General features: G+C 53.8%; 3 protein-coding genes across 3 annotated transcripts; 1 reads left to right on the top strand and 2 right to left on the bottom strand.

Moving 5' to 3' along the window:
* Window positions 1-1,584: 1,584 nt before the first annotated feature.
* On the bottom strand, window positions 1,585-4,144 carry B0T23DRAFT_312507 (Het-C-domain-containing protein; the record flags this gene model as incomplete). Its single annotated transcript, XM_062834692.1, has 4 exons — window positions 1,585-2,565; window positions 2,617-3,338; window positions 3,400-3,957; window positions 4,021-4,144. 4 exons carry the CDS (start codon window positions 4,142-4,144, stop codon window positions 1,585-1,587), a joined length of 2,385 nt encoding a protein of 794 aa, XP_062695000.1.
* Window positions 4,145-8,582: 4,438 nt separating this feature from the next.
* On the top strand, window positions 8,583-10,231 carry B0T23DRAFT_63822 (uncharacterized protein). Its single transcript, XM_062841568.1, has 2 exons — window positions 8,583-8,934; window positions 9,263-10,231. The coding sequence occupies exons 1-2, from the start codon at window positions 8,821-8,823 to the stop codon at window positions 10,094-10,096; spliced, it is 948 nt and encodes a 315-aa protein (XP_062695001.1). The 5' UTR covers window positions 8,583-8,820; the 3' UTR covers window positions 10,097-10,231.
* A 565-nt stretch (window positions 10,232-10,796) lies between these two features.
* On the bottom strand, window positions 10,797-14,069 carry B0T23DRAFT_372557 (putative urease). The gene is made up of 4 exons (XM_062836741.1): window positions 13,901-14,069; window positions 13,533-13,619; window positions 12,255-13,459; window positions 10,797-12,182 (listed from the first exon to the last, which is right to left on the bottom strand). Exons 1-4 carry the CDS (start codon window positions 13,919-13,921, stop codon window positions 10,970-10,972), a joined length of 2,526 nt encoding a protein of 841 aa, XP_062695002.1. The 5' UTR covers window positions 13,922-14,069; the 3' UTR covers window positions 10,797-10,969.
* Window positions 14,070-14,387: the final 318 nt, after the last annotated feature.

Raw genomic sequence — 14,387 nt, forward strand, 5'->3', positions numbered from 1 at the left:
ACATGGCGCCAACCTACATATAAAGGTGGTACCCGTTGGGGAGATCGGAAGGAAGCCCAGGCCTCCTTCAAGCGATCCGTCACTAGAAATATCCTAATGCTTGGTCCCAGGACAATTACAGTGGCAGTGAGTGGTAACTGGGTGAGATCACGCGAACTGACATGTCGGGATCTCAGAGAGCCATCCGTCCTCCAAAAAGTGTATTATTCCATGATTAACAAAAGGATTGATCCGGGATTGAATGGCAATGCGCATCAGCTTTATATGAAGGCTATGGGGCAAGGTTTCGGGGGTGGGGGTGTATGTGGTCGAAAAACCGGGACCGGATGAGGCGGAGTACTTACGGAAATCGGAGCACGAGTGGCTTGATGAGGTGGATGATTTCGCAGAGGAGGGAGGCTATTGAGCTTCTTTGAGGTTTGAAGCCTGAGTTGAGTGTTGGTGGTGGGTGGTGGGTATGGTTTGAGGGAAGGATGAAATGATGAGTGTGGCAGAGATTAACTCGTGTCGTCTTTTGGTAGCGGTCTTCGATATATTTGTGAGTACGGACAACTAAATATCGATGTTGATCATGGTAACGGGTAACGAAATTATCATATGACATACTAAGTGTGAAAAGGGGAACTTAATCAGTTGCCTTGAGCATAACAATACCTTCCTATATGAAGTCCGAGATGCCCTTTGACTCTGAGGGGAGCCTCGAGAGGACTATATTTAATGCGTGAAAGTCGGAAAATCTGAGTATATACAAGATTCGTTGATGACGCGTTGGCGAGTTAAACCTCGTTCCAACTCACGGAGCAGCTCGTTCCTTCCTCTCCAAACCTACGACAACTGATTTTTCTACGTGTTCACCTCTACTCGTGAACCTCAAAACCCCCAAGAAAGCCCCGTTATATGCGATAAAACTTCAATCGACAAGTATTCACATACGCATCCTGCCTTCTGTCGTGATCAGATACTCGGGCAGTCCGAGTTGGCATTATCCACTTGGAATGTCATAAAAAGGGGAAAGTAAACAAAGCCCAGGTTTAACCCATCATCCGCCAAGTCACTCCTACTTGGACACTCAGTAATACGCCTCGTTGTGGTATCCGCCTCGTTTCTAAAGCACCATTCTTTCGCTATCGCATAGATAAAAAGAAACGGACGACCTATAAGCCGAGGGACATCAACAGCAAGTCAACGAAGACAAGAGGCACCGCAAATTAACGCCAGAGTGCATTTAACTGCAAACCAGCAGATAAGCCAGTCAAAGAGAAAATATATAAGCCCGCGATACACTCATCGCATCAGATCGAGGCAAGAGCAGCGCATACCTCAGCCGGAAAGCTACGGCTCATTCACCATGAAGCAGTAGGGTACAAGGGGAATCTCAAATTGGTTTTCATCATAGCTCGTAACTTCGATAGCTTCGCATTGCCAGTATCATAGCCTCTTCCTCACTCTTTCTTCCTCCCTTCCTCAAGTGTGAAACATCTCCAAATGACTTGACTCTCTTGGTCAATCATCGTCGTCATTATAAGTTCCCAAATCCTCCCTATCCAGCGGGCGATAGATCCACGATACGTATGCCTACTTCCCCTAGAATGGCCAACGACGCTCACGCTCTCCGCTCTCGTACTCCCTCCTCCTCTCCTCGAACGCGTCCTTAGCCCGCTGGGCAATCCTATCCAGGAGACTGGGGCTCGAGGGACGCTCCGGATCGGGGTACGCCAGATCCTCGTCCTCGTGGCGGCGGGAGTATCCGCCTCCGCCACCATACTCCTCCTCGTCATCGCGACGGTACCTGCGCTCCTCGCGGTACTCGTCATCGTCACGGCGGTATCGGCGGTCCTCATAGCCGTAGTCGTTGCCGCCATTGTCGTCCTGCTCATAGCGACGATACTCCTGGCGCTGGCTACCGTCATCGTACCGCGTCTCGGTGTACTCGGCTTGGCCGTAGCGGTTGCCATCGTAACCGTACTCGGTCGTGGTCTCCGAGTATCCGCCATCGGGCGTGTAGCCGCTGGAACGATAAGCGCTGGTCGCCTCGTTATTGAAACCACCGCCTAGGATGCCGCCGGCGACCGCGCCGAGGAGATTGCCCTGGTTGTTGTTGGCCTGGCCGCTAAGGAACTCTGAGAAGCCCTGCTTGACGCCGCCCATAATTTTGTCGGCGGCGGCAGCGGCGATCCGATCCTCCATGGTCTCAGGCGCTTCGTTCTTGAAGTTCTTGTGCATGCCCAGAGGCTTGCCGCAGCCGTGACCGCAGTCCTGGACGCCTTCCTTGTGATTCTCGCCGTTCAACACGCCATCGCGGCTGAGCTTCTGGCGGTACTCCTCGCGAGCGTCCTCGCCCAGGTCATTCCACCACTCCTCGACGGAGGAGAACATCATCTGGCGACCTTCCCGGGCACCATCCTCGCCCATGTCACGCTGGGCGGGGTGATGGAGAATGCCGTATATGATTCTGTTCAGAAGTCGGTCGACATCAGCGCCATCGTCGTCCCAGGCGTCCATCAGCTGAGGCACAACCCAGCCGACTACCTTGGAGGCGGTGCGACCGGCAATCTCGTTGAGGATCTAACCCAAGTCAGTCAGATATCGAGCCACGGGTCAGCTCAGCGAACTCACGTTGGAGAAATGGTCCTTGGCCAACATGGAGTGGGTAGGGTCCGTGCAGCTGTCATCATCGAATACAACGAGTTGCTCGTTCTTGCTGCTGTTGATAATCTCGGTGGAGCCAGTGGCAAGCTCATTCTTGACCTGGTCAATAAGAGGAATGATAACCGGAGCAATGATCTGGAAAACGAAAAGAGAAAGCTGCTCCTCAAGCTGCTCAATGATCTTGGGGAGGACGGGGATCTTCTCAATAGCCTTCGAGATGGTCTGGAGGAGATCGTCGTGGAACTCGATGACAGGCATAACCTGGCGGTAGACCTGCTGGACATAAACAGTGAACTCCTCAGGCTCTCTGGGGGACACGCTCATGTTCTCAAGCTGCGAATTGGCGGCATTTTCCTGGATTTCGTCAATCTTGTTCTTCTTGTCGCCGCCGATCAAGCCATCGGGGATCATGTCCAACAGGTCACGAAGAAGGCTGGTGTCGCCGTTGCGGCCGGCCTTCAGGGTTCCCTCGAGATCTTCGATTTCGCTCTGGGTCACCTTGTCGGACAGTTCACCGGTCACGGAGTGCAAAAAATCAACACCACCGAAAGTACCGGTGACAACAGGGTAAACAGAGTGGCGAGCGCCCGGGATGCGCAGCTTAGTGTCGCGGCCGACGTGAGGGAACACATCGCGCTCGCCCATCTCAATCAGAGCGAGCTCGGTGTAGTTACTGTGAGCGAGGTAATCTGCAAGATATTAGCCAATAGGCACAATCGTCGTCAAAGGGTACTGTAATTGTCTTCCTACCCTCCAAGCAATGCAATCCAGTACCCATAAGGCGCAAGGCTTCATAGAGCTCGGTCTTGTCGTTGGTCTCCTTGTATGAGCGACCCAGGCGAATGCACTTGGAGAAGAGCTTGCGAACATGCTCGGCAGAGGACATGATGCCAATGTTCTCATTGGCAATGTAGTTCTTCATGCCGGTCTCGGGGTCAATGGCCAGCTCAGTTTCCTCGTCGACGGGGCCGCGAAGGCGGGGATCGTAGTCGCGAGCATCTACGTTGTCGGCATAGTTCTTGGGGTTGTCGATATGATCCTCGGGGCGATAGCAGCCCAGGCGGTCGGCGGTGACTTCGAACTCGCGGCTACCATAACCGAAGGTCAAGAAACCGAGAACGCAGAGAAGCAGTCGGATGGCTTCGGCGGAAACAGCCTTGACGGTGCCGACATCGATGGCTTGTGAATAGTCGCGGAGCCAGTTGCCAAAGTAGACGCGAGAAACGGAGAGCTTGTCGAAAGTCTTGCCGCCCATGGCGCGGGCCATGACGATTTTGAGGAGGGCATCTTCAATATCACCGTGGCGCCCTGTTTCCTTGATTAGCACCACCACTAACAACAGCCCAAGCATATAGGTGGATTGAAACATACAGTTTTGGCCCTCGATCTTGGAGATACCAGCAATGTTACCGGCACCAAAGGCCAAGGCGGGGCTGGCGAACAGGTAGATAACGAGGAACCCGAGAACGAATGGATAAGGTTTGAAGGTCGCCATCTTGGCTTCGTATGGTCGACAAGTGCTTTTACTGACTATACAATGATTTTTTTGGTTTTCAATCGAAAAGAAGGGAAAGGGGAAAAAGTCCAGGTACGTTTCAGGCGGTCGAGTCGCGCTGGGTCAGGTCTGTCGGCGTCGTCATCCTGTTAGCTGAAGTTACCGACCTAGCAAGTGAATGGGACGGAGTGGAAACCGCGAAAGCACCCCTCTCCCTAGCTCGACCCTTAATTCGCCCTCGCCCGCGCCGTCCTGGGAAGCGTGCCATCTACTTGTAGGTAGTACACTACGTGAAAGATGATGGGATTTGCATTTTACATACCAAATGTGTATCTGTCGTCTGCACTGGATAGGTTCTGAGGTAACCCCGCCGGTGGGTTTCAGAGGAAGAAGAGGACGGAGGTGAACACTTTTCATGAAGATGGATTCTGTTTGCCTTTAACAGAAAATCAAAAGCCGGAGGCAACCAGAAAAGTTCTCTCAAATGCAGTGCTCCAAGGTCAAGGAGCTGAAACCGCATGATGCTGATTCTTGCTATTACTGGACGGGGGTTCGTCGGCACATGTCAGGAGAGTCAGCCAACTACCTTTCTTGCCGTACCAACCTCCAACCCATTTCCATCGAAGTGGCTAGCTAGCCGGGTACGGTTGTGAGACGGACGAGAACGAGAACCGTAGAAAGCTGATGGCGTTCCCGCTAGGTATGTACATCAATCATGCCATATTCCCGTCCTCAACTTCATTGTCCCCGAACGGCAACCGACAAACGCCGTGACAGCGCTTGTAGAACAACATCACGTCCACCGTCATAAGCGCTCTTCTGGTTTCTCATTGACTACTGTCGGTCGTTTCATCGTTCCCGACCGTCGACCAGCAATCCCAGGGTTGGAACAAGCGCTGCGCCCCCAGTTTGTTTCCAACCAAGCAAGCTTCCACCATAGCGGGGCACAGAGAGGGGCCCTTTTCGGGGTGCTGGGGCATGAGCGGAGAGGGGTTCACACGATGCGCAGACGGGCCATGGAGGGGTTTCCGCTGCATCAATCCAGTTCTCCGCTGTGAGTGGCTCGACGCCGGAGTGGAAGGAACACCCTCGTGCACCTGCCACCACCGTGGCACCCATCCCAAACTCCCGTTCTAGCGCCGTTCAACATCGTGAACCCCCGTTCCAACCAGTCCTTCACCGTAGCCGACCATTCGTTCGATGGGCTGCAGTCAGCTCTCCCAACCGGCAACCGCCAAACCGACCAACTGACAACCCGAGCTGCTACCGCTGGTATTCACTTGAAGCGAAGCTAAGGTTTTTGCGCGGCGCCTGCCGGGACTTCAAAGTCGTCATGTAGGAGCGGGCCCCTTGTCACCTGTACAGTTGACGTTCAACGCAATGTCGACATTCTAAAGTGCGGAGAACCGAGGCTGGCAGCTGTCTGTCCATGCACGAGGATGCGAGTGATACATGACCTTGGTGATCGGTCATCTCACTTCTATCTACAATGTTTCATCTGAGGATTGAGGCTGTGATTGAGCTTCTTCTGTAAGTTTAGTGTCTTTTGGTTGTACGCGAGAAAATGATGGTATCAAGCCATCCAAGCTGGGCAATTCTGGAGCTTGGACATGCTGATATCATCGTGGGTCGTGGCGGAAAGCCAAAGACTCGGTCTGGTAGTGCTGTGAGGCAGTCCGTTTGTCGCATCATGGCGAGACCGTCCAGATATCTTTGCAGAGACTTTGGGATTCATAGCTAACCGGACTCAAGCTTCCGTTGCAGGCGGAAGAGACAACACAAACCAGCGTCAGCCACTACTAAACGCTCTTGGAATTCATAGCCCTCTCGCTGATGGACGTTTCAGACATCATCTTGCAGGACCGCTGAATGATACTGTATCGCGTTTTCCAGCGTCAAGGTAGAAAGACGAGTGCCTGACCACTGCTAAGTTATACTTACGACTCCATTCGCTGGTTGGTGTTCCGTAACAACCTGACGCCTTCAGCGGGTAAGCCTTTGTGATGCCGGGCTGTGGATCACCTAGGTTCTTGATTCAGTTGCCAGTTACCCGCTGCTTAGGATCGCCTACCAGGTAGAAGGTTTGTGTCGCTGTATATAACGAGATATGGACATCACCGAATGTATCCGATGAGCTTATAGCAGGCGCTCATCCTGAAGATCCATAGGAGTTTCGGTGCCTCTTTCTGCCCATAGGCAAATCATAACAGAACCACCTTGCGAAACACAACACCGAAGATTGTAAGGCTGAGACACATTGCTTGGGAAGGATCTGCTAACCTGCTAGAGCTCGACCGTTAATCCTGTGACGATAGAAGAGAACCGGGAGTCCCCCATATTGTCACCGGATCCTACAATACGACACTGTTTACAAGTGACTGGAGTCTGGGAAGGCAGCAGTCAAAAGTCCTCCAGCATTCTACGGGCGTCGTCTTACACCCTCGCGATATTTGAACGTGGGTGCGATGTGTGCTTCAGTCAAGGCAATGATTTGGTTGTTCTACATGCAGCGTAGTTAGGAGGAAGTTTCGGAATTCCGTGCATTATGAACACTGTTAACTGTAATAACAGGGCTCCTATGCCGCAATTATCGTGAACGGTGGTGGTCGTCCAGTTCTATTCTATTCTAGTGGCCTTACCAGGAAAGTCCTGAACATTGCAACTGGATGGGATGTTTGGGCGAACTGAGGACCTGAGGAGCAGGTGCAGTGATGGCGGGAGTGGGTGACCTAGACGGGAGGTGGACACAGCCGGCTGGCTTCAGGAAGTCGTCGTCAATCACTCCCAGGAATCACTGGGAGCGAGTGAGATCACTGAGGAGGTGTTCCCTAGCGCCAATGCCAATGACACCTCAGGGTTATTGACGGGACTCCACAGCAAACCGGATGCCAGTGAAAATTCAGGCAATGCCCCTCTTCTCGCGCACCCTTGCTACTTTGGGATGTGGAGGCGTGGTAACAACACACTGTCGTGTCTCAAGGCGCTGAAGAGAAAGCGCGCTATGGGATTGGATGGAAAATGCATGCTCGCGTGCAACAACGAAGGCCTGCTGCCAAAAACACTGAACCACAGACGCGTCGTCAGAGGTTTCAGCATCCAGACCAGTCCAGTATCGCTGCAACACAGTGGTGTCTTTCAGATACCAACAGCCCCGAGGACATATCAACTTTCTTCAGACTTGTTAACATGATCAGCTTGGCTGTTACAAAGACATAATGACACTCACGCTGTACATCATGTTCTGATTTCCAGTAGAGGTACGATCAGTAATTACCTGGGCTTTCATGGTAAGAGAGAACTGAACCGCAAGGTAAAAGTGACAATGACCTGTGTACCTCTATGGCAGTGGGTGAAGAAGGTGGAGGCCACCTTGGAAGGTACATCTATTAGTTCGAGTACATCAAGGACGGACACAGACTCTGTGAAGGAGATGACCACCTCACAGATCTTGAGAGCATCAGCCTGTGAGAAAAGAGTTCAAGATGGGAGTTATGCCAAGGTGGTAGCAACCCAGAGCCTTGTCCTCCTGGTTGCACCAGGCCTCTCTGTACGATGGTATCTCGTAGGTACCTCACAAGACCGGATGTATTTGGCATTGGCTGTAGGTAAGTAGGTACGGTACCTATTGCGTGAGAACGGTGTAGTGTAAAAGAGAGCTGGGCGAGTCTTGGTACCTCTAGATGGAAATGCTTGCCCCGGAAACGCAAGCGCAATGATGGGGGTCTTCTGATTTCAATGCGTCCTCGCTGCACTTGCAAGGAACTCATCCCAGAGATTGAAATCAACCCTACCTGATGTACTGAAAATTGATGGTCCCGCTCACTCAACGCTTTAAGTCGGAAGGGGCTCTATTAGAATCACTACAAGTCTTGTCTGCGATGCGCGATAGTGTTACTTGTCAGCCCATGGATCCAGGACACCTCATGATCAGAACGCCTTGCAATCATTCTTCTGCCCACCCCTTGTCTTCCATGTTGAGCTCGGGTGTCTGCTCCCGTTGCTCCAGGCTTGCTTGCCTGGCCTCCCGCCCGTTGCGGGCTGGGCTCTGTGAGGTGGTGTCGCTAGAGGTACACCTATCGCCTGCCGGGACTCCAGCTGCCCGCCCGCGGATGGAAAACGGAGACCCAGTGGGCATTGCGGGGAGGGGTCTCTGATCCCCTTGTCCCATTTCCATTGGGGGGCGCCCAAATCAGGCTGCATCTCAGTGCACAAATTTTCTGGCCCGCCCAGTCTTGGGGGTAATCAGCGCTGAGTGCTGGGAACCCACGCTGCAGCTACAAATTTCGGTATCCCCCCGCATCCCCCAAAATTCGCCGCGAATTTTTTCCTCCCCTTCTCTCCGTTCATTTCCGGCGTCCTCATCCCCCAAGCACCCCCAAAGCACACACAGCAAGCAGACGGCCGGGCACCACACACCACCCCGACCCCCCGGATTCCACCCACCGCCAACCTTTGCCTTTCAGCAGTTGCGCCCTGATACGACAGGCAGGCACCCACTCAGCAGGAACCGTCCGAGCTTTCTGTTTCCATTAAAAACCCGCACCCGCGCCCGCACTCAAGCTTCCACCTGAGCCCTAACTGCTCCCCTACACCATCACTACCACCACCACAACACCGTCTGCCAGAGCCCACCAGCATCACTACCAGTACCAGCTATCCATCAACCAACCGCCATCATGCCGCGCCCACCCAAGAGCAACAAGGTCGCCGAGATCGTTAAGCCAGTCATCGCTGCGCCTGGCCCTGCGAGGGTCATTGACGTCGACAATTTCATCCGTGTCCGCGATTCGGTAAGCCTTGCACCTTTCAACATCCTATACCAGCTCTCCCAACCACAGCACCCCCCGTATCCTTTCCCCCATCCCACCACCAGAATCCCGGATTCGAAGCCAACATGTCTGTTGTTTGGTGCGCAATGGACATTGCACATAGACACAACTCCCTCAAGGCTTGATCACGCCCTGTCGCGTCGTAGGGGCCAAACTACACCAAGCGTTCAGAGAGATGCACGCGCAGTCAACTACACGCCATGCTCCAAAGCTGCCGAGTTTTCTTGCGAGATGATACCGAAAAGAATATGTGTTACGCTTGAAACATGACTGGCTAACTCCTCCCAAGGTCTACCAACGTCTCTCCACCATCCAGGACTTGATTAAGAGCTTCAGCCAAGACTACTTGCGTCAGACCAACCTTCTCCTCGGAGAGGGCACCACTCTCGAGAATGGCGGTGATCTCGAGCACCTCCAGACCTCCTTAACCGGCATGCTCCCCGGCTTCTTGGTTGCTCCGCAGCCCATGGTCGAGGAGAAGAAGGAGCGCAAGAAGCGTACCCACGACCCCAACGCTCCCAAGCGTCCCTTGACCCCTTACTTCCTCTACATGCAGACTGCTCGCCCCATCATTGCCAATGATCTGGGCGAGGAGGCCCCCAAGGGTGCCGTTCAGGAAGAGGGCCAGCGCCGCTGGTCCGTTATGGGTGCTGCCGAGAAGCAGGGATGGAACAACGCTTACCAGTACAATCTCCGCCTCTACAACGCCCGTGTGCACTCCTACAAGCACGGCAATGCCAACGCCAAGAACATGACCGATGACGAGGCCCTCAAGTATGCTGATGAGTACAATATCGAGATGCCCACTGCTGCTCAGGTCGAGGAGGTCCCCACCGACCAGGACGCCATTGCTCAGCAGCTGCAGCAGAACGTTGTGCCCGAGGTTTCTGAAGAAGAGGAGGAGCAGCAGCAGCAGCAGCAGCAACCGGTTCCCGTTTCCAAGACCCCCATCAAGAAGAAGGACACCCGCAGGCGCAAGACTGCCACTCCCGCTGAGGAGGCCGAGCCCGCTAAGCCCGTGGTCGCCCCCGCTAGCCCAGAGAACAAGAAGCGCAAGCGGAACGTCAAGGCGGCTGAGGTGGAGGAACCTAAGAAGTCGGGGCGCAAGAAGACCAAGGCCTAGAAGCGCTCTTAATCCACCTCACGCTTGTCCCTTGCCGGGTTCTTTCATGATACCTCGTGGCAAACAACCTGGGTTGTTTTCCTTTTCATTTTCATTTCCGTTGTACGATACCCTCCCTCTATTAAAGGAAAGGGGAGTGCGTATCCATGTCAACAAGCGCGGGTCAGCGTCATGGTTATTTTCTCTCTGTTAAAGTGGCGGTCTTTGGTTCACTTTACTTGTCCTGTATGATTCAATGAACGGCTAAAGAGGAATTGGTGGTTCTCCATCTACGAAAACAAGCTCGAAACGGAAAAATATGGGGTTAAGGATAAACGGAGTCTGCTCTTTTTGCGAAATTCGGCTGAAGATATGATATGAGGCTGTCGCATGTTGTACTTAAGGCGGTTAGCTCTACATAGCATGTATGGGCCCGGTGGATGAATGAATTTCAGTGTTCGAATAACGATTTGGTCTTTTGATGCCGTGGGTACTGGCAGAGCAAAGAGGTCACCCATTGATTCACGGAGGATCAAATGGAGTTGTGTTTGTCTTTACGCGATGTTTGATTAGTACAATACATGCTTCTGAACTTGAGCCTACCTATGATGCTTGATCATGTGATATCATGTACATTAAGGAGGTGTTGGTCACAGGAAGAGCTCGTCTACAATCTTAGCAACGGTACCATATGTGGATGGAGCAAGTCATCACGGTAATCTGGAATTGACGACCGACAGTGGCATACGAGGAGAACGAAGAAGAAGCAACTCAAATCTCTTTAACTGCCCGAGTATACAATAACCCGTATGTATGACTGCCTCCTCCTTCCCGCCTGGCAAAAACAAACTGCCCCTCTAGTTACCTCACTTCCTTTCCCCTCTCCCCTTTCTCTCAATAAACAAAATAACTCTGCGTCAATGGCAACTCGCTACTCGGCTCCGCCGTACACACCTCCCCGTCCGCCTCAACCGTATACCTCTCAGGGTCGACCTTCATCCTCGGCATCCTCTCATTAAACTTCATATCTTTCTTGCCCACCGTTCTACAACCCTTCACCGCCTCCACTCTACTCTTCAATCCATACCCTTCAATCGCACCACTTTCCAAGCTCGCCTGCGAAACAAACAGCACCTTCGACTTCGCAACCATGGGCGCAAACATGGGCCGAGCAATAACCGGCTGCACCGTCGGGATTGAGGCGTTAGGGTCGCCCATCATCGCGCTGGCGATTAATCCGGACTTGATGACGAGGGAGGGCTTGGTGCCGAACCAGGCTGGGTCCCAGACGACCAGGTCGGCGAGCTTGCCGGTTTCGATGGAGCCGATCAGGTGCGACATGCCCTGCGCGAGGGCCGGGTTGATGGTGTATTTGGAGATGTAGCGCTTCACCCGGTGGTTATCCGCCCCGGTGCCTTGGTCCTCCGGGAGGGGACCACGCTGGAGTTTATTCTTGTGTGCCGTGTTCCAGGTGCGAAGAATGACTTCGCCGCAACGACCCATGGCCTGGCTGTCGCTGCTCATCATGCTGATGGCGCCCAAATCGTGCAGCACGTCCTCGGCGGCGATGGTCTCGGCGCGGATGCGCGACTCGGCAAAGGCCACGTCCTCGGGAATGTTTTTGGAGAGGTGATGGCACACCATTAACATGTCCAGGTGCTCGTCTAGGGTGTTGCGGGTGAACGGCCTGGTGGGGTTGGTGCTCGAGGGGAGGACATTAGGGTGTTCAACAACAGAGATGATATCCGGCGCGTGCCCGCCGCCGGCACCTTCGGTGTGGTACGTGTGGATGGTGCGGCCGGCGAAGGCGGCGATGGTCGATTCAACGAAGCCGGACTCGTTCAGAGTGTCGGTATGGATTAGACATTGCACGTCGAGCTCGTCACAGACGGTTAGGCAGGAGTCGATGGCAGCAGGGGTGGTGCCCCAGTCTTCGTGCAGCTTGAGGCCGCAGGCGCCGGCGAGGATCTGTTCCCGAAGGGCGGAGGGGGAGCTGTCGTTGCCTTTGCCGGTTATCCCGATGTTGAGAGGGAGCGAGTCGCAGGCTTGAAGCATTTGGCGCATGTAATGGGCGCCGGGGGTGCAGGTGGTTGCGTTTGTACCGGCGCTGGGAGGTGCAAGTTAGTTTCGTGATGCGTTGACAAAAGGGGGAGAAGCAAGGGAAAGAGAGAAAACATACCTTGGACCAGTTCCACCACCAAGGAAAGTAGTGATACCAGCAGCCAGAGCCTCAGCCGCCTGTTGAGGGCAGATGAAGTGAATATGCGTATCAATACCTCCCGCCGTGATGATCTTGCCCTCTCCCGCCACCACATCCGTACAACTTCCCACAATCATGCCCGGCGTAACACCGTCCATCACATCCGGGTTACCAGCCTTGCCAATGCCCACAATGACACCAGCCTTGACACCGATATCCGCCTTGTAGATGCCCGTCCAATCCACCACCAACGCGTTCGTCACCACCATATCCAGCGTTTCCTCATCCGACCTACCCGTCGCCTGCCCCATGCCCTCGCGCAGGGTCTTGCCGCCGCCGAATTTACATTCGTCCCCGTAAACAGTGTAATCCTTCTCGACCTTGATCCACAGATCCGTAGCTCCCAGCCTCACCATATCACCCACCGTCGGGCCAAACATGACCGCGTACGCCCTCCGGTCCATGGTAAACGGCTCGCTGATGAACGTCGCCGCATCGCCCACCGGCTCCTCCGGCGCGTGGGCAAACCCGGCCTTCTGCAACTTGGCAATGATCTCCTCCGCCCTTTTCAAGTCAAGCTTGCCTGAGGCCAGGTTGTTGCCGCCCCTGATGACCTTGTTGCCGCCAATCTCCACCAGCGTGACCGTCTTGGTGTCGCCGGGCTCGAACCGCACCGAGGTGCCGGCGGGAATGTCCAGCCGAAACCCGTACGCCCGCGCCCTGTCAAACTCCAGCTGCGGATTCGTCTCGATGAAGTGGTAGTGGCTGCCGACCTGGATCGGACGGTCTCCCTTGCTGGTCACACGAAGACGGATGCGTTTCCGGCCCTCGTTCAGCTTGACCTTGGCCTCCTTGACGCAAACCACGGCGCCGGGCTGCTTGCTGGCTTCGTAGGCAGCGGCAGGAGGCAAGGGAAAAACGGAGTCGTCATTGGGCGGGATCGGCAGGAAGCTGCCGTACAGGGCGCGAGCGAGGTCACCGTCGTCGCTGCTGATGGGGTTGTGCACGGTGACCAGGTACGTTCCGGAAGGGAAAGTGCCCTCGACTTGAATCTCGTGCAGGGTCGAGGTCACTTCGGGCAAGACGTGGCGGCGGCCGAGCATGGTGGCGCCCAGGGCCATGAGGTCGGCAACGGTGTGGTTGCCATCGCGTATGAGCTCTTGGAGGTTGTTGGCGATGAGCGCCTGGGTTGGGTGAGTGGGTGTGTTATAGTGAGGCGAAAGTGAGAGGAAAAAGATCTGGAAGAGAGAAACATACAGTGGCTTCAGAATGGTTCAGTTTTATACCTCTTGCTAAACGTCTTTGAGCTAGGAATCCTAGCTGAGAGATGGCGAGCTTGTCGAGCTGTCAAGGGGAAAGCAAGACATGATTTTGTCAAGAGGTTAGCGATGCGGACTTGCTGCTATTTGGGATGAATCCTTCTTATGAAGTCGTCACACTCCTAATAGAGTCCAGCCTAGTCACACAGGGTAAAGCAATGTCATCTTGCGCTTTTATACACACAATGTCGATCGATGTCCGTGACTCCTTCGTTTGTTTGAACCGTGATCCGACGTGTCTTGGTCTCCTTGTAAAACGCAGATGTGAAGGATCAACGGGGGCACAACAAAACAACTACCACTAACCTCTTTGGGAATCAGATGCATCTTGTTCCTGTCGATGTTGACGAGAGTTTCGATCCAAGTTCGACAATGAACGAGGTCAAGAAAAAGAGGTCAATGACGCCCTCTGCCCCGATGACACTAACATCTTGAGGACTGCTAGTTTTAACCCCCGCGTGGTTCTGTACCAGCTGCTTATCAGTCCGCCTCCAACGTTCTAGATGCGACCGCGGTAAAAGACACCGACTGCGGTGGGATGTTGTCCCAGAGATTGCTGTACCCCGCACACTTTTACTGATAAGGCGGATATTGTTAGTAACAGCTCAGTGTATGTAACCTTTTCGTTGTTTACAACTCCAAAGGGCACCAGCAACGATGATAGGGGTAGCCACACTTACACTGACAAAGAAAAAGAAACACCATCTGTATCACGAGTAACATGATGGATTGAGGATATTGCGTATGCGAATTTTCTCTTTGGATTTTGTTTCCAAGAAACTCATCTATACGG

This window comes from Neurospora hispaniola, assembly GCF_033458365.1.
Source record: "Neurospora hispaniola strain FGSC 10403 chromosome Unknown B0T23scaffold_2, whole genome shotgun sequence".
NCBI lineage: Eukaryota > Fungi > Ascomycota > Sordariomycetes > Sordariales > Sordariaceae > Neurospora > Neurospora hispaniola.

Coding starts and splice junctions, on each gene's coding strand:
- B0T23DRAFT_63822 (XM_062841568.1), top strand. CDS start 8,821: ATGCCGCGCCCACCCAAGAGCAACAAGGTCGCCGAGATCGTTAAGCCA. Junction 8,935..9,262: donor TCATCCGTGTCCGCGATTCG/GTAAGCCTTGCA, acceptor ACTCCTCCCAAG/GTCTACCAACGTCTCTCCAC.
- B0T23DRAFT_372557 (XM_062836741.1), bottom strand. CDS start 13,921: ATGCATCTGATTCCCAAAGAG. Junction 13,620..13,900: donor TGCATCTGATTCCCAAAGAG/GTTAGTGGTAGT, acceptor TCCCCTTGACAG/CTCGACAAGCTCGCCATCTC. Junction 12,183..12,254: donor GGTGGTGGAACTGGTCCAAG/GTATGTTTTCTC, acceptor TGCACCTCCCAG/CGCCGGTACAAACGCAACCA.